Genomic DNA, 24,470 nt, shown 5'->3' with positions numbered 1-24,470 from the left:
AATAAATTCTCTACAGATAAATATCATTTTCTTAAAAACTGGAAAATATCCAGAAATTATCCAGAATTTTTTTTTTTCAAGAAGCCTGAGAGCTTTGAAAAGTCTAGTGTGGATTTTTTCCAGTATTTTCCAATTTTCATTTTGAAACTTAGGAATTTATTTTTAGCCTAGCATTGAAAATAAAAATATTTACATATAAATAAATATTAAAAACTAAACCCTCATTTTTACAATAGCCAAGGAGATTTTCCTTTCTTTCAAAGAATTTTGCTAGGTTTTAAATTTTCATATTTCATCTGAAAGTAGAAAAAATAAAAAGTACTGTATTTTTTTTAATGTTGGATTTCTGCTTCTCCTTGCATTTTTTGGCAACAAAACTTCATTAAAACATATATATTAATAGGAACTGTTCAGTAGAAAGTCCTGAAATATCTGCATTACCAGTTGCATTTTGACAAACACTTTTGAACATTTATTTTGATGTCCTGGGCTTTCACTTTAATGGAATGGATGCTTAATAGGAATTAATCTTCCTTTTAGATATCTAAGTTTCTGTGTGCAGTATCAAAAATGCATTTTTTATAACTTATTATAGTTTTGTGGCCTTTGTGTGTTGTTGGGTAAAATCCAGCTCAAGTTTTTGGACAGAGACTGGTGATTTACTGAGAGCTCCTTGGTAGGCTGAAAGCTGTAGGAGAGGTTTTCCCAAGATTTCTGCATTGCTTCAGGTGAGTTTTCCCATTTTATGATGGGTTAGGGTTTTGATTGCTTCTTTGCAGTGTCTGCTTTTCCCAACAGCCACTATCAGTGTCCTAGGAATGGGGACACACTTTGGGGTACTCAGGATCAGCTTTGGCCATTTAGGCATGAATTAATATTAATAAGGACCATGCTGTGGTGTCTTTCTACCAGGTACACACTCTGCAGAGGCCAAAATTAAAAAAATAAATAAAATCCAGGTCATATTTGCCCTTGTTCTACCTCTAAAGAATTCTTTATGTATAATGCAGTAAGTACATCCTTTCACATGACCCTTATCCATATTTGATCAGTCATTTCCATTCCCCTGTGCTAAGATGGGCTCTTGCAAATTCCTTTGTAAGACACTTGGTGGACTCTGGGCATGATTTTGATCAGCCTGTTATCAGCCACATTCTCTAACATCCCTCCCTTCAATCTACAATTACTATATTATCTTTTAGTCACAGGATATCCTGAGTTTGAAGGCACCCACAATGATCATTAAATCCTTGATAGCACTGCTCCAGTAGCTGCATTAGGCTGCAAGTCAAGCTTGCAAAAGCCTAAATTTTGATGAGACAAATACCTCCTGTAATTTTTTTGTGCAAATTTGGTAAAACAAAGACCTTGGGGACAACATCTTGTTGTACTCAGCTTTTATCAACTTCACAGGTCTCTGAAAGAACTTGCAATTTGCTGTCCTTTATTTAATATGGGTTACACCAGTTTGAACTAGATCCCAGGCTTCAGCATGTTCTTAGGCTTATTTATCATCTCTCTCTGTTCCTTGAGCAGCAGTGTCTCCCTCTGCTCTTTCTGTTACTCACTGCCACGTAGATTAAGTTGTATTGCTGTTTATGAATGCTATTTAGGGTAAAAAAAAAAAAAAGTTTAGCACTTTGAAGCCTGCCAAAAATTGGTGTAGACTCTAGAAGGACTGTCAGAATAAAAAGAATATTATCTCATGGAATTAGACTGAAGGGACACCTAAAACTGAAAGAATGTGTTCTGTTGGAACAGATTTTATCACAGCTAACCCATACAATGTCAATTGTATTATGGATAGACACTTAAATAAGTTTTTAGTCTGTGGGCTTAAATCTCCCTACTCAAAGATATGCCTAGGTTGCCTCTTTACAGAATGTAAATGCTTTGAGGAAAACACAGGACATCCTCCAAAAGAGGAGATCTTATCATCCTGCAATTGCAGCAAAGCTGCTGTCTCACACCCAGGGCAGAAGACTTGCAAATGCTGTGGGCAGGGCCAGCAGCACCCAGAAATTAAATCTTGGGGCTCTAAATCATGATTAAATGACTTAATTTTTTTTTTTTTTATTTTCCTCTCTTTACTGTGCTCTGTGAGGATAAGCAAGACTTACTGTCCAGTTTTGGAAGAATAATCTGAAGCTCAGAAAATGAAGTTGCTTCTGAAGGTGAAGCTGCCTCAGTTTAGGTGTTCTGTGTTGTACCAGCAGTAGGAGGTGCACAGCATTTGAATATTAAGATATAAGGCCAAGGGAAGCATAAGGGCTCAAAAAGCAAAAAAAAAATCTTCAGTGGAAAACAGTGAACCCAATTCTAATCTTTATGAACCAAATTCTAATCAGACTTAATACAGATTAAATAACAAACTCCTTTCAGCTTCCCAAAGACAATGAAGAGCACACCCAAAGAAATAAAAAGCTCACACTGAGGGGGTAGGGGGAAGAGGAAAGAGAGAACTCTGACCATTCCCACCAGCTGGTGTCAGTTAGCAATCAGGTGGTGAAATAAAGAAGTGTTTTTCCTTCAGCTCCCTGACAGTCCCTGGAGAGTTCATCTCTGGAGGGTGACTTGGGGCTCCCTGGATGTGTCTTGTAAAAGCTCTTTATGCACAGGGAGCCATGAGCAATCTGATTTCTAGTTGAGGCACCCTAAAGGTAGGTTTGTGTGAGGAGTGCTTTGGCTTTCCAGCTGTCCATAGTGCAGCACTCAGTGCATTTCTGGGGGGCTGGGGAACTGTGTTCTCCTTCTCTAATGTGCCCTCTGTTGCAAACAAGAGGACATTGGCTAAGATTATAAAACCTGAAGGAAACTTTTTCTTTTAAATTCAAGAGCTGCATAATTTAAATTAGGGAAGAAAACAGACAATTAAATAGTCACAGACCTTCCTGAGCTCACATAACACTGTGAGAGTTTGTAAGAGTTGCTGCAGTGCTCTGAAGATGCAAAACTCCATGCAAGTGTGAAGTGGTAGCAGAATATCCAAGGAGGTTGTAACTTCAGAATTTAGTCTGGCAAGAATGTTTATTAAGATTTCTTTTGCAAAGGCAGAGTTGAAGCAAGGTCACACTTAAACAGATGATCCACAGGAGTCTGTGCTGTATTAACCAAGGAGGAGTTTTTGGCTCTTTCCAAGGGGAAGTGCAGTGTTGTTGCTGAGATTGCCCCATTCTGTTGCATGAAAATACATTTTGAAAAAATGCTGGCATTTTTTAAAGGGAGCCAGCCACAAATTAATCTGAACCTCTTTGAACCTAAGACCACCTGTGGCATCAGCTCTGGCTTGTGAGAAACTCAGCTCCTTTTCCTTGTTGCTTAATAGGTTTGATTTTCACCTGCAGTGACTCCAGTGCTCCTGAATATGGAAATGTGGAAGCTGGCTTCCCAAAAGCAGTCTATCAAAGGCTAATTCAGATTTATTTCTGTGCCAGGGCTGCATGTTTATGCCTTGTATTCATTTAACAGGGGTGCACTGCACTGTGTGCAGTTCTTTTCTAGATTTGTAGTTGTTTTCTAGGTACAAAGGTGTTGGGCTGGACTCTGGTGTGATGCTGGCTTAGAAGGCAGAGGTAGCAGTGCCCCACTTGATGAAGTCTCTGCTCTTCCAGCTTCCACTGAATTTATGGCCCTGGGATTAGGGACACTCTGAATGTCACCAACAGGGTCTGAAAGAGCAGTGAGCCCCTGGCATGCTGATCAATAGTTCCACTTTTTGTCTGCTCCCATTTGGTAGAATAACTGGTGTATTTACTTCAGGAAAGGACTTCGAGTAAAATTTTCAAACTTCTGCTCTAAATAATTAGGGAAAATGCACTGTTATTTTGAATTACAATCAATATGGATTTTGTTTTGAACTTCTTTGAATGCTCATGTCTTTGTCTCCCTCAAAATGCACTTCTAGGTGTTCATCACTGTGACATTGAGGTTTTCATGGTGCTCTGAAGTGCTCCAGAGGAAATGGAGAGTGCTTTAATACTGCTGATTTACTCTTTCAGGTCGGCAGTAATCTCCTTGCTGCCTAATTATAAGGCTTGGTTTAATTTACTCTACACATAATGTTTACTGATGCCCATATGGTGCCATATTTCAGGAAACCATGCCCATATCAGCTAGTTTGGGCTAAGGCTGCAGTGTGGAACAGTTTCACCAAACAAAGGAAATTTTGAGCTGCAACATAATGTTCATGATGGATTTTTTGTTTTTCTGGCAAAAGCCTCGGTGTAGTGACCATGGCTGCTTTTGCTTTTTGAAATAGGGACTTGATTTTATCTATTTTTTTTTTTTTTATTTAACTGAAGTCACTTTAAGTGAGCAGAGAGTTGGCCTTTCAAAGTGCCTTGAGAAGAATTAGGAGGCAGAACTCAGTGCCAGCTCTATTGCACTGGAAGAGATTACTGCACACAGTTTGGGTATTATTCCTCAAATACTGAGCCCTCGTAAAACCTCAGATATTCCAACAAATCTTTGTGTTTAGAAGATGCCACCTCTCCAATCACTGCAGAGGAACAAGTATGGAGTTTTTAAAAATCTCTTTGATAAAAAACACTGTAAATATGGGAGAAGCTCAATGGAAGTGTGTAATGTTTCTACATTATAAATAAAAATACCCACAAACTAGACTGAAAGAAAGGCAAAAAACCCACCAGAAATGTACTTCACATGACTTCTGTTGATAACAGCTTTACATAAAGAAGCTTTCACTGTTCTGTAGTATCATCTCAGGAATGACCTGTAGTCACATCAGCTAAAGGCACTTACAGAAGTTTGGACTCATAACAATAGCTGCAAATGTTGGTGCAGTAGCATGGGGCAGGGAGCACTGTAAACATGGAGGGAAAACTATTCCTTTTCCAAAGACTTCTCTAATTCCATCTTCCTAATGGCTTTATGAGCAGTGGCAAAGTACATGGAGTTTAATTGCCAAATGAGATTTCAATATTACATTTGTTTCTTAATTGACATCAATTTTGTTCACTAACTCTATTTCTAAGTGTTATGAAATATCTTTATTGTTATGTTCCACTTGTAATTAAGCAACCAGATCCAAAAGGTTTGTTTGCAATTCTTACTGTGTAAGAATTACTGCAAAGGAGAAGAAAACAAAATAGAAGTGAAATGAGAAAAAATACAAAAAAACACCAAACCAAGAACAAACCCCAGACTGATCTCACTGCTGTAAGGGCTTTTTGAAAGGCAGGGGTGATAATTGATAGCATCAGATATCAATCATCTCTATCCATAGGGCAGGATCCACTGGTGACTTTGAGTGACTCTGGGACAGGATGATGAGAAATCCATTTTTGCAGCACACAATCAATTTTTAATCTTGTTTCAGCCATTGTCTGGCACTTCAACAGACAGGTCTACCCAAGAGCTGTCAGCAGCTTCCACTGGGCTCCGTCTCCAGCTCTTGGAGAAGCTGAAGACAATATTTGCTATGCCAGGCTGTTCATGCAGCTGGGTTAGGTGGGACTGCAAGTGTGACACGTGTGACACTTATTGTATTAAACCTGTAAGGCTGATTGGATCTGACTGCTCACAGTCAGGATAACTTCATTAGGAGTTTTTGTAGAAAATGTCCTTCCCATCTTGACCAAATAGCTATTTCATCACCCCAAACCAGCTTTTTCCCTTCATTTATTTACTGTATTTGATTTAAAAAAACCCATAAAGCTCCAAATCTGTGTTTGATTCAAGTATCATTTCAGCAGAGCCTGAGACAGTAAATGAAGCTACACAATAGATTGTGGTTCTTAATTTAATCTTTGCATTTTTAATCCATTATCTCTATTCTTTCATCATTACCCTCTTCTTTGTCCCACCTCTTTTACATCAGACCCTTTAAGTTTGCAGTTTTGGTGACATTTTTGACACTTTCCAATCCTCTTCAGTTTTCACAAGGTTATTTTTCAAAGTCTTATCCCTTTTTCTTCTCTGCTGGGATAACCTATAGGGTTTTTTTCCTTTCTTTGTTCCTACATGCAATTTCCCATTCTGCAATTTCATCCTCCCACATTCACTTTATCACAATTCTACCCTCTCAGGTCATACAGAATGCAAAAGTTAATAACTCTCTTTTCTCTTCTGGGTTATTTTGACTTCCCGAATGCTTTTCACTGTCTGCTCAGTTCCTACCTGTATTTCTGGTTTTCCCACATTTTTGATGGGAATCTCAATGCTGTCCTCTGCCTGTTAATCCCCTGTATAATTCTTTATTTTAAGGAATAATAAATACTTAATAGAATCCCAGCCCTGCTATCAGAGTCAGGTCTTTATTGTTCTATTCAGACATGAAAGACAGAGTTCATATCCTGATAATCCTCACATCTTCAGGAGGTATGTGGTTATCATTCCCCCAAACATATAATTTTTTTCTCTGCTTTTATGCAACTGCACTAATATTGCTAGCAAGCCTGAGGTTTGCCCTCGCTGAAAAATTTCTTTGAAAAGGCAGTATAATCTGAAAATTTTTCTGTTATGAAAATTGATAAACCACCCACCTTAGGCCCTCAAAAAAAAAACCCAGCAAAGAAACAAACAAATTTAAATCAATAGGGATTAAGTACCTTAGCACTTGGCAACTGGGTTCTTCCATGCTTTGGGCCAAGAACCATTTTGAGGAATCCTTTGTAGTGGCCTATGACTAGGAGGAATGTTCTTTGTGTGTGTTTCTTATACTCTTCCAAATTTTTGGTCAAAAATTGTCACTTCAACTTGCTTTCTGTTAGCAAATTCACCCCAAATCTTTTCCTGATTATGGCTGCTTCTCTGTAGAGAGATGAAAGCTCACACATGCAAAATATATTAAGTTCAAACTAAAAGAGAGCAGGTTTAGATTAGATTTTAGGAAGAAATTGTTCCCTGTGAGGGTGGTGAGGCCCTGGCACAGGGTGCCCAGAGAAGCTGTGGCTGCCCCTGGATCCCTGGAAGTGCCCAAGGCCAGGTTGGACAGGGCTTGGAGCACCATGGGACAGTGGAAGGTGTCCCTGCCCATGGCAGGGCGGTTGGAACTGGATGATCTTTAAGATCCAGGCCATTTCATGATTCTAATAAGTATTACCTGTCTTTGTTACCTGTCTTTGATTTGTTTTTGTCTCAAGTCTTACTTTTTTAATCTATTCCACAGATCTGTGATTTGAGTTTCCAAGTGTGATATATGTTCTAAATATCAGTCTTTTTGCTGGTTAATCTGCCAGGACAGAACTGGTGGTGTTGCTGTCCCCATCCCCCAAGTTACCATTCTGTGGTCACACCCTGTGTGACACAGTCTGCAGAATTGACTGAGACTTTCTCTTTAGCACCGAACTGCAGCAGCTTCTAATGGCCACTGCCTCATTCTCCAGAACTCAATTTCACAGCATATTGGAGGTGACACACCTTAACTGCAGTGGAGAAGGCTTTATTTTCATCCCTTTCAACTGAATTAATGCCTGTTTGGGAGCTCTCTGCAGGTGCAAACTGGAGCTGGGTTGCAACACCCATTAAATGGAGAATGGTGAATAAGGTGCTCCTTGGTAAACTTTTGTTACAGGCAGCTCTGCACTGCCAGGCTTTATAAAGTTTAACAATCTGTTGGAGTCATTAATCTCCTGCTGTGGCTTTACCTTCCAGTGGCAGGATTAGACATTTAATTCTCTACTAGACTGTAAGTAGCACTGAGACATTTTGGTTCTAAAATTGTTATATAGCCATGGAAAACATCGTTTTGGTGGGCATTTAACCTCTTTGAGCTCAATTATGGCTGTGAACTGACAATGATAAAACTGCCCTGAACAGTGGTTAGAACAGTCGAGCATGATGCTATCAAAACCAGCAACTTGACTGTGCACCATAAACTGATGAAATCGACTGCACTGGAAAGGCATAAAATCTGCCTGTGCACCATTCATGCTTTCAAAAATATTTCCAGGTCTTGATGTTTTCCTTCTATATTTTTTGTTGCTGTGGCAAATTTATTAATCTGTTAGTTTTATGTACATTAACAAAGTTTTCTTTCTGACAAAATAAATTAAGCAAGACCTTAATTTAACATGCTTCCTCCTCTAATAAATGAAATTTCACGTGGTGGAATTCATGCTTTGAATTCATCTCTAAATTAAAAATCCTGTGGGGGGAAAAAACCTAAAGGGTTGTCTTACAAGTAATAGTGTGTGTCATAATATTTACATCAGAACTCAGCATAAATTAAAGCACTGCAAAGGCATTTGTTAATACAGGTGCACGAGCAAAGCCCTGGTGCTGGTTTTGGAATAAAATATGACAGGCTTTTGCTGCTTTCAGATTCAAGTCACAGCCTTCTCCCATTCCCTTCTGAACTGGCATTACCTGGATGAAACTGAGATCTCGAGCCATCACTTAGACTGGACTTTGTTGCAGCATGCACAGGAGCACACAGGATTGCTTTCCCAGTAGTTATTTACCTTGATGAATAGCCCTAATTGGATCAAATAGACTGGTAATGGTGAGCCAGGACTTTTAAATGTCTTGTCTTGTGCCATTAATATTACCTTGTCATGTATCCATTTGAGCTCTTGGATGAATGTCTTGCCTTCATACTGCTGTCACATTTAACAAATGATTTTGTCAAGTCATTCTTTACAGCTTGTGGTGAAGGATGGCAAAATTTGTGGTCTCCTGTGAGCATAAAACCCTTTAACTCTACCTTTCAACTTCAATGCAAGGACATCCTAAAACTCAGATAACAAATTCCTAAAGAAATTATAGTGCCTGTTTACAAGAGGGGCCAGAAATATTCTACTGACATCTATGATTAACACAGCAGAAGAAAAATGGAATGTATTAATTTTGTATTTATTAAACCTGTGACAGTTACAGTTCAGATGCCTTTTTTTCAGCTGCTGCAATTATGAACCTCAGAGCACAACACAGTTACCATTAGAAACAAGATATCCATTTTATTCATTCCTTTTGACTCAGAAAGAGCTCTACTGTATATTTACTATGGTAAACCCCAAATTGCTGGTTAGCTGATGCTCTTGCTGTCCTTTTTATTGATTTCTGGTATGTGGTTGTAGGCTGAAGATATTTAACACTGATCAAAATAAAATAAGCTGCTTACTTGAACATCCTGAGACTGCTGTTACAGTTCCATGGGGCATATTGTTATAACCTGATCCATAACAGCACATTACCTTGGATTAAAAATTGAGTTCTTGTTCATTGAATAAATACCAGCCTTTGGAACAGATCCCTCCTCATAGCAGGACACAAACAGGAAAGTGTTGGTGCTCATTTAGCTTTTAAAGTAAGGTTTTTTAGTGCAGTGGACAGCACTGGCACATCCTGAACTTGAGCTAGTGGAATTTTTTAAGGATCTTCCACTGAGAATGAGCTGGAAGCCATGTGGGATTTTTAAAAGCTTGGTGTGTTCCTTTGGAAATGCTGCCATTTGGCCTTTTTTGGCACAATGGGCATCAAAGTCTAACCATGAGTACACAAACCAGGCATCTGATCTGGAGCTTGCCAGCAAGCCCTGGGAAATGGATGTCTGCAGAGGAGAATTATACAAATTTATCATGCACCTTCTCTGTCAGTATTTCTCCCTTAATGCTGGCTATAGGTGCAACTACTGATTTAACAGTAGTTAATAGAATATTAGTTAACTAAATATTAATTATTAATAGTTAATATTTAGTTAATATTAAATATTAATAGTTAACAGTAGTTAACTCAGAATATCCTGAGTTGGAATGGACCCACAAGGATCATAGAGTCCAACTCCTGTTGTCCTTCACAGAGCAACCCCAAGAACCCTAACATGTGTCTGAATTCTTAAGTTGTCTTTATTTTTACAAATACTGACTGGAAATCTATCAACCATGGAAGGCAGGGTGCTGTGCTGCTGCACTATTCTCTAACACTGAGCATCTTAGAACTTTTTTTCTTCTTTTTTCTTGCAATATTTTGATGTATTTGGAACAATATTGTTATTTATATTGAGATGGTACCTATGAAAACTATTCATGGATTGGGGTCCCATTGTGTGAGATGCTGTGCAAATAGACCCAAAGCATGGTGTGAAAGAGCTTTTAATGCAGGAATAAAATAAGAGTCAGCAAGTGGAGAGCAGCAGATTGATGGGAGAAAAAATAAAGAGTACAAGATGGAAATGTAATAGGTGGTAGCAAACACACAGCAGCTTCCAAACTGTTGGCAGCTCTCTGATAGATGATTCCTTTCTTCTTTGTGTCTTCTTTCCTCCCCCTGTTTGTATGTGTTACTGAGTTAGCTATTCTGAGTGCCTTTAATCATTTTGAAAGTGGAAAAAAAAACTTTCCAGGTTGAATCTGAGTAGAATTAATTTTTAAGGAGAATTGAGAACTGCTTAATACGTTGAGTGCTTCAGTTGTGATGGAAATAAAATGAATACCTCCTACAAGCACATATATGCTATTTTACTTTGCTTGTTTTTACAGCACCACTCAGGGAATGAAGGAAAATATTCAAAGTTAGCTTTCTCCTTATTCAAATAGAGCTGAGAATTGCTGTCATCAAACAGCAAATGCATCTTGGATTGTGTATTTGCAGTGTCTGACAATAGGCCAGTTTTCAGTGTGATTGGGTGTTTTGATGGCACCTTGTCTAGCTAAAGCTTTCTTGTCTGGGCTCAGAATAGAGAAAATTACCTCTCTGGATGCTTCATCTAACTAAAAATGCATGATTTAAGGAGACTAATGGGTACCCAAGCCTCCAGGCTGAATAGCTCCTAGCTTCTGTTTGAGTCCACAGTTTTTCATTCTTAACAATACAAAAGCTGAAGAAAACATAATCAAGATGTTTCTGATCTACAGTCCCACAGAGTAATTAAACTTCCAGGAAGAATTATTTAAGATTTCAGTCATCTTTCTGGCTGTCTTTCAAATTTTGGAGAAGTCTGACATTAATTAGTGGTCATTAGCAATGTGGAAAAGAGTTTAGTGACATCATTTTTACAGGAATATTGTTTCAAATAGATGTTTTCATGGACTAACAGGTGTTAAATCTTCAGTGACTTGGAAGGTGTTTCTTTCTTCCTTTAGAGTAAATTGGAATATGTTTTCTAATCTGCCTGGAAAATGCTAAAAAGGTTTTCTGTTTATACTTCTTGGAGCTATTCAAATGGGAATACAAAGCACAAGGCATCTGCTACACAAAATATTAATTATTGCATGGAATACTATTCACTGGAGGAATTAGAGAAGGCTTAGAAATATTCAGGCTAATATTTTTTAATGGTTGCTTGGAGTTAAGCTCCTTAATCCATATTTGGCTTTTTAGCGAGCTGAACTGTTTTTTCAAGTAGTGTGGAGCTTTCAATTCTCATCAATTTGCTGTGTCTTACATGAGTTATCACCATCATTCTGCACAGATCCATTCAGGCCAGTAGGATTAGGTGTATGTCAGCACAAATCCCAGGAGGGCTTTGCAGAGCCTGGGCCCTCAAGTTTTTAATTTTGCTTGCTGGAAATACTGAAGGAAAAGAAAGCAGAAAAATCCAAATTCCCACATAACGCTGCGAGACACAAACATCAGCACTTCACCATGAGCAGTGGGAAGGTGTGCTGATAAATGTCCTTTATTTACTGCTCTGCTGTCCTTTGTCACAGCTCCGCAAGGCAGTGATGGATCACATCTCAGATTCCTTCCTGGAGACCAACGTCCCGCTGCTGGTTCTCATCGAGGCCGCCAAGAGCGGCAACGAGAAGGAAGTGAAGGAATACGCTCAGGTCTTCCGCGAACACGCCAACAAGTTGGTGGAGGTGAGTTCTTGGTGTCTTTGTGCTTTTGGCTGGCCTCCAGATGTGCCAGAGAGGGTTTTTTTCCCAGCCCAGCAACCGAAGAAGGAGTTGGGATTCTTTTGTTTTGGTTTTCAAGGTTGTTTATTTTTCTGTTCTCTATAACGTTTTTCTCTGACCTGCCGAGGTTTGTCTGGCAGGTCGGGTTGGGGTCCTCTGACTGCCTTTTTATGCTAAAAACTGCATGTCTATTATTTACAATAATTTCTCAATACCTGTCACTTATGTTAGACAGTGTGTTCCTACTTTAAACTAATCTAAAAGTGCCACCATCACTTGGATGGAGGCTAGGAAGAAGGGGAAATAACGACAAAACACACCCTAATTCCTTTATCTTGGGACTTCGAGCCCCCATTCTAAAACCTCCAAAATTCTACTTTTCACCTTGTGACAAACTATCATTCTATTTAAACCTTTGTGGCTTGTTGTTCTTCATATAAGGTTGGTAATTTTTTTCTTTGGGTCAAAATCAAAGGCACAGAGGTCTTGGACTCTGTGCCAGGGTCTTTGAGCCCCCATGGCAGGGGCTCGAGCCCTCCAGGACAGCCAGAGGGATGTCCTGGGTTCTGACAGTAAGTGACTTAATTGACACAGTCAGATTTCCATCTGGCACCTCCAGGGGAGGAAGGAAAAGACTGGGAGAAATGGTAGAGGTGTTGATTCAGGAGTTTTGGTCAACTTTATGCCAGTGCTGGCCCCGGAAATGTTTGGATGATGTGCAGAGGAACGTGCTGTGTTTTAGTGGTTCATTAAAGCAATTGGGCATGTTAGAAATGGTGTTTGCAGCAGTTTGTCAAAAGACAGGAGCAACAAGGATTAAATTTCAGTTCAGCTTCACTGACAGTACAATTGAGCTGAATGTCTATTAAGTAAAAAGCCAAATCAGTGTTTCACAAACTGGTCCTGGCAAAGGACTGCTCTAGACTTCATTATTTTTCAGTCTGAACTGGAATAGGGCAAAGGACCTACAGAGGAGGCACAGCCTTAAGAACATGGTTGTGAAAAGCCTGTAGTACATATAAAAATATATATATATTCATAGTACCTTCTCTCTCTGAAGAGACAGTCTGTAAAGTCAACCAGTGATAATTACAAGTCTTCAGGGATGATATTGAAACAGTTTTATTCTACCATGAGGAATATAAAGTATAATGATCAAAACCTTGGATACTCATGGAATGGGCATCTAATAAAATTATGAGAATGTTCATTTTGGTTTGCCCTCCAACAAGCCAAGAACTATGAAAAGTGCTTTTTTTTTTTAAATAAAAACATAACTCAGTGATTTGCTCCATAATGTTGTGTGGCATTTTTCTGCACTAGCAATGTTTTGAAGGCTTTGTAGCCCATCTGCAACGTGTTTTCTTGTCACACAATGTGCTGTTTAGCAAAGGGAAATGCAATTAGGGAACTCCTGATCTGGCAGGTACTGAGCTACACATCTGAATGTCTTCTGTTAGAGCAGGACTCTTACTAATTCTGTAGAGCCTGAGCTGAGGCCAAGAGTAAGGGTTCTTGGTTAATATTGACTAAACCTGGATAGTTCCCTGATAAAATAAGTGTCTGGGTGGTTTTTTACAGTGGGTGTGTGTTTTCAAATGCTCTGGAGCATCTCACTGTTGCCATGTGCCAAGCAGGGAGTCAAGGTACCTCATTCTGCTCTGGAAATCAGGTGTTTGCTCTAGTACTTTACTTGCTGGTGCCTAAAGGAAGGTCCTAGGTGTCTAAATTTTCTGTCCAGTGCTGAATCCAGTAAGGTTTATTGCTGTTGTCTGCAAGAGGATCACAGGGCTGTCAGCAACCTTCCCTCCCAGCCCCTGTGTACCTGCAAAGATTTATTGCTGCCTCCTTGTGACTGGAGCTGTGGCAATGAAAAAGGAAATAGCTGGTAGGTGTATAAAGAGAGGGAAAATAAACCCCAAACAAATGGAAAACCCCTCCACAGTGTTTGTTCATAGTTATATTATAGTGGCAGTGGAGTTGTAGGCTTATATGCAGTGAACATATGTGGGGTTAGTGTTATAGCAGTCACATCCTCCACAGATTTGCAGAAAAGTGTTGCAATGACAGGTCTAATAGCATTATTAAAAAAGTTAAAAATAGCTAAGTGTATGTTTTAAAAATATCATAAGAGGTAATGGCATAAAAGGAGGAAAAATACCTTTTAGGGGTGTAGTTAAAAAAAAAAAAAGCCAAAAACTCCCTGCCAGAAAAACTCACAACTTTAATGGGAAGGAGAAACAGCTGTAATGCTGTTAAACTCTCAGAGGGAGAATTTAGATTTATTCTTAGGAGGAAATTCTTTATTGTCAGCATGGTGAGACCCTGCTGCCCCCAGAAAAGCTGCCCCATCCCTGGAAATGTCCAAGGCCAGGTTGGAGAGGGCTTGGAGCAACCTGGGACAGTGGAAGGTGTCCCTGCCCATGGCAGGGGGTGGCACTGGATGGACTTTAAAGTCCCCTCCAACCCAGGGCATTCAGTGATTCTATGAAACAACAAAAAAATAATGCACAGTTTCAATTATTTAGTCTTGGTTTTACAAGCCTAACATTACATTAGATTTGTATTTTAGACCAAACTGGAGGTTGGTTGATGATTTTTGTCATGTGGTTAGCTTGTACCCTACCAAAACCCAAAAATTTAGGATCAATAGATGTCTCAAGACTAATATCTAATATTTTTATTCCATTTAGGTCATTCCAGACTAATAGAAGCAGATTCTTAATTGAATCCTGTACATCTGTGACAGCTGGTACTGGCTTGTGGGTGCATTCTTACTTTTTTCCAAGGATGGGTTCCTTTAGGTGGATCCTGCCCTTTTAGTAGCAAGAACTATTTCTGGTTCAGGTAAAAAAGCATCTTGAAGCAACAAATTTCTAGTGCAAGTGAAATTTTTAACCCCAAATTTCAAGTTCATCAGTCTGCAGAAACAAATACGTATTTGGGATGTATTTATGTCCCTTTTATACTGGATTTTGCACTTCAGATAGTTTCATCATTTTTACTTACTGATGCACAATGGAACCTCAGCAGATGGACTTCTCTGGTTTTGTGGGTCAAGTATCTTGCAAATGGTGAAGTGTGGTTTAAAGATGAGCCATAATCAAGTGACTATGAAATGTAAGATGCTTTCCCAGGCACGGGGCCAGAACTGCTTGCTAAGATATGCAAACACAGCTCTGCTGAAAGGCCTGGAGTTGCACTTGCTCATGGTAGAGGAATTTGGCACTGCCAGTTCATTCCTGTGAAAAGTCTGTAGTATTAATCATTCAGTTTGAAATCCCAATCTGCATTTCTTGGATGTCCTACCAAGCTCAATAGACAGCCTGTCAAAAGGTCAGGCAAAAATAGTACATGTTTTAATATTTCTTTACGTGAAACCTGCATTTCTGCATCCTGAGGGGAAAAAAAATTGCACTCCTTGGTATTTGTTGAATACAAATGGCAGAATTTTCACTGCATAGCCAATTTTTAAAAATATATTTTGTCAGCTCGAGCCTTAAGGAGGTTAAGTTTCTTTTATAGTCCATAGTGCAGAATATTTAAATCTTCTCTCAAAAGCCATTTTCATTATATAATATTTTCCCTTCCCTACCTCTTACCATAACATTATTAACAACAAGGATGGATTGTCATTTTTTGAGACATTCCCTGACAACTAGATTTGTCTGTGGGTTTTGTTGGAAACACAGAGTGAGGTGTCACTTAACTATGATGTAAATCATACAAAAGAAATCAAATTGTCAGACAGATTCTGGGGGTAAATAATAATAATATAATAAAACAGAATTTAGATGGTACCAGTTCAGGATTGTATGGGTAACTCTTTTCCTTAAAATGCTTTTTTCACAGCCATTTCTCAAATTTTTTTCTTCCTTCTGAAAGTGAGGTTAGAGAAGTGATGGTGCCTGTCCAGGTCATGATCTTTACATCATGAACCCCTTTATGTTTTTTAAGAAATTATCTCCAATGACTGAAAGTAAATGCCTGAGTTGTAATGCCAGCTCCAGATGTCACCTTGGGAAGTCATTTAACTTCTCTACCCAAGCACCTTCATTAATAGCATAAGGTTAATGACAGACAATTCTACCACACCAAGGCACCTGACTGATAAATCAGCTCAGATTTATTCAATGCATCTCTCAAAGCACTGTTTGGTAGCTAATTCATTAATTTTCATTGTTCTGTTTACTAAAGGTTCTTTGGTTTAACTGTTGGTCCCCTGGACTGTTTCTTGAAATATTAAATTAATAAATCTAACAGGTTTTCCTGGTAGATGAAATTCAGCATCCAGTAAACTCTTGCAGGCTGTTCAGCTGGAATTCAAATTAGAGTGGATTGGATCAGAGTTTCCATTCTCTATAGGATTGGTGCCAATCCAAGAGATTCCTGCTAGTTGTTTCATTTTGAGGAGTTTTAATGCTTTTATGGAAGTGCTTCACCTTTTTGGTGGTCAGTGAACATTTACAAGAGTTCAACTCAGTTGTATTATTCTTATTTCCAAAAAAACCTGAATGAAGGGGTGTTTTCTTCTTCTGTATGAACTGATGAAGCACCATATTTAAAGCACTTAAAAATCAACTTTTCAAAAGTCCCTTACCACTTCTGCTTTAATTGGTTTTTAGGAAGAATTTTGTGGAGCCCACATGGATCTGTCTGTTTCACCTCATAAAAAATGAAAAGATTTCTGGAGACACAACAAATAATCAAAGTTGTCTTGTAAGAACACCTGGCCAGTGGGAGAACTGAGTTAGGCAATGGTTTATGGTGATTTAAAGTGGATATTATGGTGAAAGCACATCAATAATATCATGAGGTTTGGTGGTAATTTGTAGCAGATGAAATCTAACAGAACCTGGTTTTGGTTTATAGTGTCTCTGTCCTTTAAGTTTGCAGGAGCCTTTATTAACTTTCTCCATGTAATTGCCACTTTGAAGAGGATAATGGGGTTACTTTGGGGCAGTTAGGGGCTTAGGGTTTTTTAATTTTACAAAAAAAAAAAAAAAGAAGAAGAGAGTTTGAACTTCTTTATGAGACACAAATCAGGCTACTTTTCATTTTGTAAGAATTGCATTATTTGGAGCTCCCTAGATCAGACTGATTGTAATCTTTCCCATCATAAATGTGGAAACAGGTTTGCATGCTGAGGACAGGAGGGGAAAAACACCATTGTCAGTGTGCAGTGCCCACAAAGCAAGCAGCTGGGCCTGCTCAGTGACCCCTTCTTAGCTCATTTGGTAATGAGAGAAAAGGAGCAAAATTGTGACAAAGAAGATTTTACACTGGTGGTCAACAACAGCTTTAATCTCAATTTACATCAGCACTAACAGAACCAATATCCAAACCAGTGTTTTTCTCTTTCCAGAAATAGCTCTCAGAAAACCACACAGAGTATTTGCTTCATAAGAAATGCCAAGCTAGACTTTCTCCTAGGGAGTGGAGATCATCTGTGTGACTCTGCAGTGCCCCTGAGGGTGATGCAGTGCTGAGAGTTCACCTTCCAGGAGGCACTGGTGGCCTTCAGAAGGAATAGGTGACAGTGTTTGCTTTGTGCTTTTGTAAATATTGTATAACTTCATGAACTGACAGATTTTCATTTAAGACAGAACCCAGAGGAAGAAGCCTAAGCAAAAAAAAAAAAATTGTCTCATTTATTTCTGCAACTTCAGTTCATGGAGCAAAGACTGTTCCTGCTGATGTTTTCACACATCCTTGACATGTTCTGTTCCTTTTTTGTTTAAGTGCACACTGCTCCCTCATCAGAGAACCCACCTGGCTGTTGGCTCCTGATGATGGAGAAAAAGGGTCAATATTCTGTCATAGCTTCTGCATCCAGCTTGCATCCTGGAAATTGTGTCCATCCCTGGGATTACTCATACAGGCTGATCAGCTTTTACTCTGCTTTTTCTTTTTAGCTGACATTTAAGCTAGATAAGAAGTACAATTTAGGAAGTGGTAATCCTTGCTTCTAATCAAGGAGTGTTGAGAAGGTCATAGATTAGTTTAATTCAAGCTCTTCATTCAAGTTGAGAGATTTTATTTAAAATTAAAGCTGTGAGCTACCTTTGTGTCCTACTGTTTTATCTGCTCTGTTTTAATTTCCATCCCAGACCTTTCTTCCCTGGGTGTGCAGCAGATGTTCCTAATTCCTAGTAACCATCAGGACTGTACTGATGTAGCTAAAACCACAAGTCCACTTATTTGCAGTGAGACAATGAGAAGTTTGGACTCTGAGTGAAGTTCCTGAGTCCTTCCTGCAGCCAGATCTCATGTGTCTTTCCTTCTTTGAGGCAAAATGAGCTGCAATTATTTCAGGGTGAAACTTTCTGATAATGCAGTGTTCTGGGTGAACTCTTTGTCCTGCTTTTTTTACTGACTTTACCCACTGGGTATTGGTGCTCCACTGGGATCCATGCCAGCTTCATCTCCTGGTGTCTCAAATCATGCTGAAATGGAATCAAAGTGCCTTGGACAAGGTGAGACACAGAAACAGCTGCTGCTTTGTGACTTCTAGAGCCTCTGGTGTCTCTGAAGAAGGTGGGATATTGAAGGAGGGAAATACTCAGGGAGTATTAAAGGAGGGAAATACTCATGGTCAAGATTGGTTTTGTCCAAAAGCCAGCACTGCCTCCAGGATGAGGCTCCATCTCCAAGGCTTGGCAAGGGAGCAGTTGCAGAGGCTGTGATCTCTAAACTGCGTTGCTGACACAGAAATAGAGGGGAAATCAAACAATTGGACGTGGAGAACTTGGCTACAGCAGGTGCTGATCCCTCAACATCTGCCCTTGGTGGGTTTCCAGTGAAACCAAGGGGGAGGAACTTCCTTATCTCATGGCTACTTTGGCAATGTAACTCTGCTCCCAAAATTTCTTCCTCCCTATAAACACCTGACTAAGCACACCAGAGGCAGTGAGACTGGTACCATTCTCTTGAAAAACCCTTTTCTATTCATTTGTCCCTTTTTTCTTCGACTGCTGCACTCTTACATTTCACAGCAACACCAGAAGGGTTGAAGGATAAATTTATTTGTTCACAGATATTTCTGTGATGTAAATAAGAATCAAATGCTACATGAAGTTAGCAACTTGTGGGTAATGGTGATGGTTTTCTTCCTTCCCAGGAGAGTACAAGATTAAAAATTAAATTTGAAAAAATACTAACTGAGAAATTGCTGCAGAATCCCCCTTGCCAACTTGAAAGTATTTTTAGCTTTGGGACTGTGAACATAAAGCCAGTGCTGGGCTGGTTCTGCTATCTGATTTCCTAGAGGTCATCATTTGCTAACAAATGACTTATCATGTGGTTTTACTCATTGGAAAAAATGCTGGGGGATTTCCTATCAACAAAAGTGTAATGCAGCCACTTCTTCACATTTTTTCTGCAATCCTTTTACATTTCTTTGTGTTCTGTATTACTTATTTTGGTGAGAAATACTTGGTTATCTCCTTGCAGCAAAATTTATTTGTAATAATTTCCCAGTATTTTCCAGTTATCTGATTTTTTTGATAATTAACTTTTAACCATGCTTATTTTAGGCCTCTTTAAAATAGATGCAATCAAATTACTCCCTTTTTAATCAGTAATATTTAAAAAATATTCTTCTAGTGAACAACACCCTCTGAGCAAGGGACTCACTTCAGTCTGATCATGCTCTGAGCTGTGTGATTCATATTTTCCCAAAATAACAGGACTCCTACAAACTCTAGTATCCATTTTTGCCTACAATCCCTTGCAGTCTGATCACACCCCAGTCTCTGTGATTTATAACTTGTTATTAATACAATCAAGAGCACTTGGTACTTTTTTTTAATGAACCAACTGCATAAATTAAAGATTTGGCTCCTCCAAACAGATGTTTGAATTTGTAACCATGGTGCAGTGCAACATCTGGCATGGTGGATGTTCAATAAGGATATTTTCTATACAGCCCCACCTAATTACCCTCATTCTTTATTTCTTTATTCTCATATCCTACTTGGTACAGTGTTTTATTTGTGCCCTAACCAGCACTGTTGTTTTTCTCTTGTGCTTCTTTAAAATGGGTACCTCAATGTGTCTTCTCAACCCTGTGTGTTGGATACATTTTGGCTGCTGAAGGCAGGTTAACATTTTATTACTCTGTAAAAAGTTGAGCAGCTTGGCCTTTGTGCTCTGATGTGTTAGCAGGGTTCTATTTCAATCATTAAATATTAGCCCTGTGCTTTTACATGAGCATCTTACACTGTAAGAGCTTAATTAAAGAGCTGTCCTAGAGCACAAAGTGTAAGGGAAATTATGGGAATGGTGGGGAATGAAAGGGTGAAGTACAGGAATCTAAACTGTTTTGCCAAAGTCACAGCAAAATAGGAAATTAAACAAACAGCTCTAATTACTGTAGAGAAAGGGAATTGCCATTAACAGTAGAGACATTTCAGGGCAGAAATGGAGGGGGAGAACTATTTACAAAGTCAGAAAGTCCAGTAAAAGCTGTAAGTACTTCTGAGGAAACTGAAAAAAAATCATTTACAGGGAAATAGTCAGGCAGAAATATTGGAGAGCATTCAGACCTGCTCAAAAATTAGTAGATATCCAGAGAAAATACATGTCAAAGACTTGAGCACAGGACAGCATCTTCAATGATGGAGCTTTGAACCGATGCAGAAGAAATTGTAATCCTTTATCTAGAAATCTCATATTGAACAAAAGTTACAGCAGTTTTGCTATAAAAAGGTTTTGCAAGCAAAATCCACATGTCAAATATTCAGATACAGACCACTGAGTAATGAAACTGATTTGTTAATTTATTAATCCAGAACAAAATATGCATCTAAATGCCATTATCAAGGGACACAGGAATTGCACTGGAGTGTCTCTGCTGCTTCAGCTGATGCAGTGTGTGAGTCAGGGCTGGATTTGACCCTGGTGTTTCCCATTAGCTGGATTCTAACAAGCACTGTGGTTTACCACAGCCACAGAGATCTATCCCACATTGCTTCTTCTGTGTGTTTCCTTAGAATTCCAGGTGTGTTCAGGAATAAAAAGCACCTTGTGCCATTTTGGATTGGTTCAGTGACTGGTGGTGTTGTGTTTTGACACCACTAGTCTCAGCCTTGAATGGCCTGTGCAGCTTTAAAGTATTTTCCTGTCAAAGCAGATCCTGAAGATAAGCAGGAGAGTCAGACAAACCATGTCTTGGTTTCCCCCAGGACAGTTGTTATTTGGGCAAAATATTCATCTCTCACTGGAAGCCTTTGCTAGAGAATTGCATGAGGGAAATTTTAGGAGAAATCTGGATAATGGTATGGATGGACACAGAGCAGGCTGTGAGAAATGGTGATCTGGGAGAGCTGCTGGGGCAAGAGAAGGCTTTAGGGTGAATTTTCAGTGAATTTATTCACACCTGCTTGTAATGCTGCTGCTGAATGTCAAGCACATATGGGGCTAGAATTTTTGTCTCTTTTTTTTTTCTTTTACTTATTGACAACCCATGGATTCAAGAAGAAAATTCATCATGTCGTGTAGATATGGATCTAGAAAGAAATTATTCTTAGTCAGAATTATCCTAGAAAAGTTGAGAGTGAAAAGTTGAGAGTGAAAAGTTGAGAGTGAAAAGTTGAGCTCAGTATGAAGCAGAAGACATGTTGGAAAGCCTCATGAAATAAAAGAGCAGGAAGCTCATTCAGAAAATATCTAGATATTACTGAGTAAAATACCATAAGCCTAATAACAAATCCCCCTAGTGTTTGAAAATTTATTCTTTACCTTAATTAAATTTTCAAAGATAAAACCAACCACCTCACTATTCTGCTGGAATAATATTATAACAAGGGTGTGGATCAAGCTGCACTAGAAAAAGTTTTATGAAATATTGATGGTAATAAAGAAGGACTGACTCCATTGCTTAGCCTGAAAAAATCATTGGTTTCACTGCTTTATTTCCAGGCTTGGCCTTCTGAAAATCAAATAAAACAATTAAGTGGATTTTCTTCAAAGTCCCAGAAAGTTTTTCCTACGGCCTCAGAGCAGGCAGCAGCAACTTCAGCCTGAGGACAACTTCTTAAGGAACTTTTAAGTAGCCTTAAAAAGGATTTTAGCATGAAAGTGTAATCTCAACAGTAAGTTTAGTTTCCCAGTATACAAGGTCTAAAACTCCTGTTTTGATGATCCTGAAGTGCTTCCAAGACTTCAAAAGTTGAGGAGAAGTGGTTCTGTGAGCCTTAATCTCCTTACAATGTGTCATGCTTGGAAAAGCACCAGATAGAGAAGGGAGGAAAAGTCCAGATTTTATCAGCAGCTGCACCTCCTGCAGTCAGAAGGTTTGTAGGGTTCAGGTCTTGCTGGTGAAGGATGAGGAGCTGAAAGGCTGCTGCCATCACCCTGAGGATGGGGTCATTACATCTGGGTGACAGAGTCAAGTCACTGCTTTGCAGTGAGAACCTTTGATCACAGAGCCAGAAATGGGGCTGCTGCTGTCTCCTCCTGGTCTGTGATTTCATATCCTGCCCTTTGGGGCACCAATCCATGGCTCCAGTTTTTCCTTTGATTGTAATGAAATAAGGACAGGTTTTGATTGTAGCTATGCAGAGTGGGCAGCACATCAGCTTTACCTTCCCAAAACACAACTTGTACTGGTCAGGGCTTCAGGGGATTTGGAAATATCAAGATTTGGATTTATCATGGCCAAGGAAGCAGGTAAGAGCAGCCATAAGATCTGAAACCACTGTTTGTGACATGACTGAAAGTGCCATGGGTACTTTTCTGTCACAGGAATTGTTCTTGCTGCAATGTCAGAAAAACATGAAGGCAGCAGTGTGTATTAGCAATAAAACAAATAAAATTTTAAATAGGAGAGGGAGAAATGGGAATAAAGCAATAATGATACCTTATTTGACTCAGTCCTCACAGGGATTATTATTTTTGTTGGCATGCCAATATAGTTGTAGAGTTTATGCAGGAGAGGAGAATCACTGAGGCTTTGTGGGACCCCTCTCAGGTAATGACAGTGTCAAAGGACATCCCCTTGAACAAAAATGTTTGGTTTACATTATAAAAATTGAATTGTTGGGAGGAATAGCTGCTACTGACCACAGTTCTTACAATACTGTTCTATATAAATTATAATACAATATTATAAATTTATATATATATATATATATATACTAGATTAAATTTTGTAATACAGTCTTACAATATTGATATTAAACCTCAAATCATGCATGGAATTGCAGCTAATCACTGAGTGACCTCAACACCCACTGGTTTAAGGAAGTAAAACACTTAAATAACACAAATAGGGAGCTGCAACACTTCACTTTCCCAGTCTATGCAAGAGAAAGCAAGAGCAGATGAAATTTTGTACCTTGGCTTGCACACAAATATCTCAGTGTTCCTGCAGTCTCTGCCATTTAAGTGGATACTGGTAAATAAATAAATAGGAGGAACAGATCACTGGCAGCATTGTACAAAAGGTTCTACATCAATGTAAGTATTAATTACACTCATTTCTGACAGATGATTTTCAAAAGCCTAACAGATAAAAGCTTTAAGACCATAAATCATTAATTTAATCTGATTATTTCCAGTCAGTCCTTTATTTACTGTCTGCTCAATTAAAAATTGAGGTTAATGAATCTTTCAAATGCACTATAATATTCTAGTATTCATTATTTCCCCCTTCCACCCCAGGTAAAAATCTTTTTTTTTTCTCCTTCCATCCCTTTTTGCATTAGAGAGGCAGTCCTGAGTCACACCATATATTTTCATTTCTGAAAGTCGCTGATAGCAGTTTTCCCATCTGAAATGTGTCCAGAGAATGAGATGGCAAAAAGCCAGGCAGCAGCAGGAGCTCTGAGAGCAAATGTGCAAGTGCAGTTTTACCTTGTTCTTACCCTACAGCTTTCTGTCTTTGCCTTGTGCTGCAGAACTTACCTTCTTTCTCATCCACATCATGGCCATAAACCATCTTTTATTTGAGTTTTATTTCTAATAAAACTCAGAGTTCTGCTGAGGAACTTGCATTTCTGTCCCCATTTTTGAAATTTCCCGATTTGCAAATGAATGAGGTGTTACCCAAACATACCCAAAATTGGTAGCAATCATCAGAATGATTCATCATTTTTATGCATCACAGTTAGAAGCACAAAAAGATCTTTCCCCAGTGTTTTTGCTGAGTCCAATCCCATTCTTTGTGGTTACCTGCCTTTATAAACCCTTTTCTCTCATAGAGGAGAATTCTTTCCAACACCTTCAAAGCAGAATAGCAATTTTTATTCCTTCCTTTTTTGTAAGGTTTGACACAAATGGCTTTGGTATTTTGCATGCTGTAGGTGAACCTGTAGAACAGGGTGCTTGGTTGGGGTACAAGGATGAATCTTCCTCCATCCTCACAGACTCAGTGTCAGTGTCCATCAGCCAGGGCTAAATCCAGGCCCTGACTGAACTCAGGGTGATGCTTCTTGCCTCAAACCCTTTTAGTGCTCAAGAGCACCAAATGTCTGTCTTGAATCAGTTTTGGGGCTTTGGAGTGTTTTCTTCTGGTTTCTTTGTTCTTTTTTCTTTTTTTTTAACTCAAAATGCTTTTTTAATTTACTCATTAATATGATCTCCACTTTGGAGGCAATATCCTATTAGTGAACCTGTGGCAGATGGAGTGAAAGGATCTGATCATTGTGATTTCTATCACACTGATTTCAT

At 38.9% G+C, this 24,470-nt stretch overlaps 1 protein-coding gene across 2 annotated transcripts in view; it reads left to right on the top strand.

Moving 5' to 3' along the window:
* Positions 1-24,470, top strand: part of CTNNA2 (catenin alpha 2) — a 468,362-nt gene that overhangs the window by 355,269 nt on the left and 88,623 nt on the right. For both annotated transcript variants that reach the window (XM_050974177.1, XM_050974178.1), the window contains exon 9: positions 11,610-11,762. In XM_050974177.1, coding sequence (XP_050830134.1) covers positions 11,610-11,762 — 153 coding nt within the window. The remainder of the gene's footprint in view (positions 1-11,609; positions 11,763-24,470) is intronic.

The sequence above is a fragment of the Serinus canaria genome, chromosome 4 (genome assembly GCF_022539315.1).
Source record: "Serinus canaria isolate serCan28SL12 chromosome 4, serCan2020, whole genome shotgun sequence".
Classification (NCBI taxonomy): Eukaryota; Metazoa; Chordata; class Aves; order Passeriformes; family Fringillidae; genus Serinus; species Serinus canaria.
This window is presented reverse-complemented; position numbering and strand designations above follow the sequence as displayed.